This window comes from Propithecus coquereli, unplaced genomic scaffold (genome assembly GCF_000956105.1).
Source record: "Propithecus coquereli isolate 6110/MARCELLA unplaced genomic scaffold, Pcoq_1.0 Scaffold302, whole genome shotgun sequence".
Taxonomy (NCBI): Eukaryota; Metazoa; Chordata; class Mammalia; order Primates; family Indriidae; genus Propithecus; species Propithecus coquereli.
In genome coordinates, this window is record NW_012148642.1 from 50,420 (window position 1) to 52,460 (window position 2,041).

The 2,041-nt window shown below is 40.7% G+C and overlaps 1 protein-coding gene across 1 annotated transcript in view; it reads right to left on the reverse strand.

Moving 5' to 3' along the window:
* LOC105814674 (probable maltase-glucoamylase-like protein) overlaps window positions 1-2,041 on the reverse strand; it is a gene marked incomplete at its 3' end in the record, with an annotated part of 80,548 nt that overhangs the window by 46,913 nt on the left and 31,594 nt on the right. Inside the window, exon 4 of the mRNA XM_012649741.1 lies at window positions 1,230-1,401. Coding sequence (XP_012505195.1) covers window positions 1,230-1,401 — 172 coding nt within the window. The remainder of the gene's footprint in view (window positions 1-1,229; window positions 1,402-2,041) is intronic.

Consider the following 2,041-nt stretch of genomic DNA (forward strand, 5'->3'; position numbering starts at 1 on the left):
ACAAACAAATTTAAAAAAAAATTGAAGAAAGAAATAAAGGGAAAGAGGAAGAAAGGCAGGAAGGCAGGCAGGCGAGCAAGGCAGGCATTTAATCTGATCTGTGATTACACAGTTGGAATTTCAGCTGTGGAAAGTCAAAGATAGTATGACGTTTAGTATTCCATATTTGTCAAGGTTCTTGACAAAAAATTTTAGTGAATGTGCTGGCCGTTGCTTTTTCCTCCTTGGTCGGTTCAATAGGTGTACTCCCTACATTACATGGATACTGATAGGTGGACTGTAAGTTAATGCACTACTTGCTTTGTTCATCTCCTGCAAAATATGAATTGTAAAACGTCAGTCCCCTCCCTCCTGTGCACAATGGAAGCTTCAAGACATGCTCTACAAACCAACGCTATTCAGTGTTGTCTATGAACTGATACCTTCCAAAGTCCTTTGTTTCCAGTCACCAAAAAGATAAATACAAAAATCAAAAGAGTTAGAAATTCCTTTATAGGAATTGAAAAGAGTAATTTTATGTTCAATTTGGACTTGTATTTTGTATGTCTTTGGATATTTTTTTTATTTCATTTTTGCAGTAATATATTTTAATTGTAGTTTCCAAAAATGTTGCCCACGCTGGATTCATCAAAGAAGAGGAAACACATCCTTCGCTCCAGGTAAGTTGAGAGGCAATGGCCTAGAGCAGCTCTTCTCCCAGTTTGGTATGTGAGTCACCTGGGGATCTTGTGAAAACACAGATTCAGATTCAGTGGGTCTGGGGTAAGGCCTGAGACTCTGCATTTCTAACAGCCTTCCAGGTGATGCCTACACTGCTGTCGCTAAAACGTACCTGACTAGCAAAGACCTAGAGCAATGTGAAAGCTGTCCCAAGCGACACTTTAGTCCACAGAGTTCTGCTGAGTGGCTCCTGCTGAAGTTCTCCTCTATTCCATTATCAAAGCCAGACGTAGTAATTTTGCAGAAATATTTTCTAATATATACTAGGCCCTAATATAATCATTAAATTTTATTTTCCATTAAAAGTAAGATTTTTAAAAATTGCTATATTTCTAATTGCTGGAAAATTGACTGTTTTCTAAAAATGTTCTATTTCTAATACTACTGTATTTCTGAGTTCATAGACCTTAAGAACAAGTATTTCTCAATACCAGCACATCTAAAATGAGCAAAATAAGAAACAGATGTATCCCTTACTGTGAGGAATCAGAGGAGGAAGGGCAGCTCACCTCGGTGGGGCTGGCGTCCCGGGTGAAGATGGGCCAGGTCTTCCAGGACATGTTGTGGCGGTACTGCTGGTGCACGTGTTCTCCCAGCCCATACACGTTGGCACTGGGCAGTCGGAAAGACAGCTGCAAGTACTGCTCGGCGAACTGGAGGGGCCCAATGCTCGTGTCCAGCCTAGGCCGTGGGATAACAGCAAGAGTCACCCAACAACTCTCTTTTCTCTAGGAAGCTATCTGGTACTTTCCATGTACTCTCAAAGATCAGCTCTTTCAGGTGTTATCATCAGTTTTCATGCTACCTCTGAAGGCCTTTCTAGGGCATCTCTGATCCTTTGATTCTAGAGGAACACAGCACTAGTGATGGGACACCAGGAGCTCAGGCTGGATGATGAGAGACAGATGGCAGCCGTGATGTGCATCCACTGCAGGCCAGCCACCGCTCTGGATGCTATATGAGCGGTGTCTCACGGCCCCTAGCAAAAGCGGATTTTTTGATCTCTTTTTATGGACAAGGAAACTGATGCTGATGAATGAGTCACTTTGCCTAGTATCACACAACCGACTGTTGATTTGCTGGTGCGAAGATTTGAATACAGGTTTTACTGACATTCATACTTCTGTTTCCTCCAGTACAATTTGCGATTTAAGCTCAAACTTTTGTTGAGTGCCTGATGTTAAGATTCACAGAAAATAATAATTTGGAATGATAAACAGTGAAGTTTGAGTTCTAGTATGAATGATCATTCAAAACAATAAAATGCCCTATTTTATAATATATATGAACTACAACTATATTTGTAGATATACAATATAGT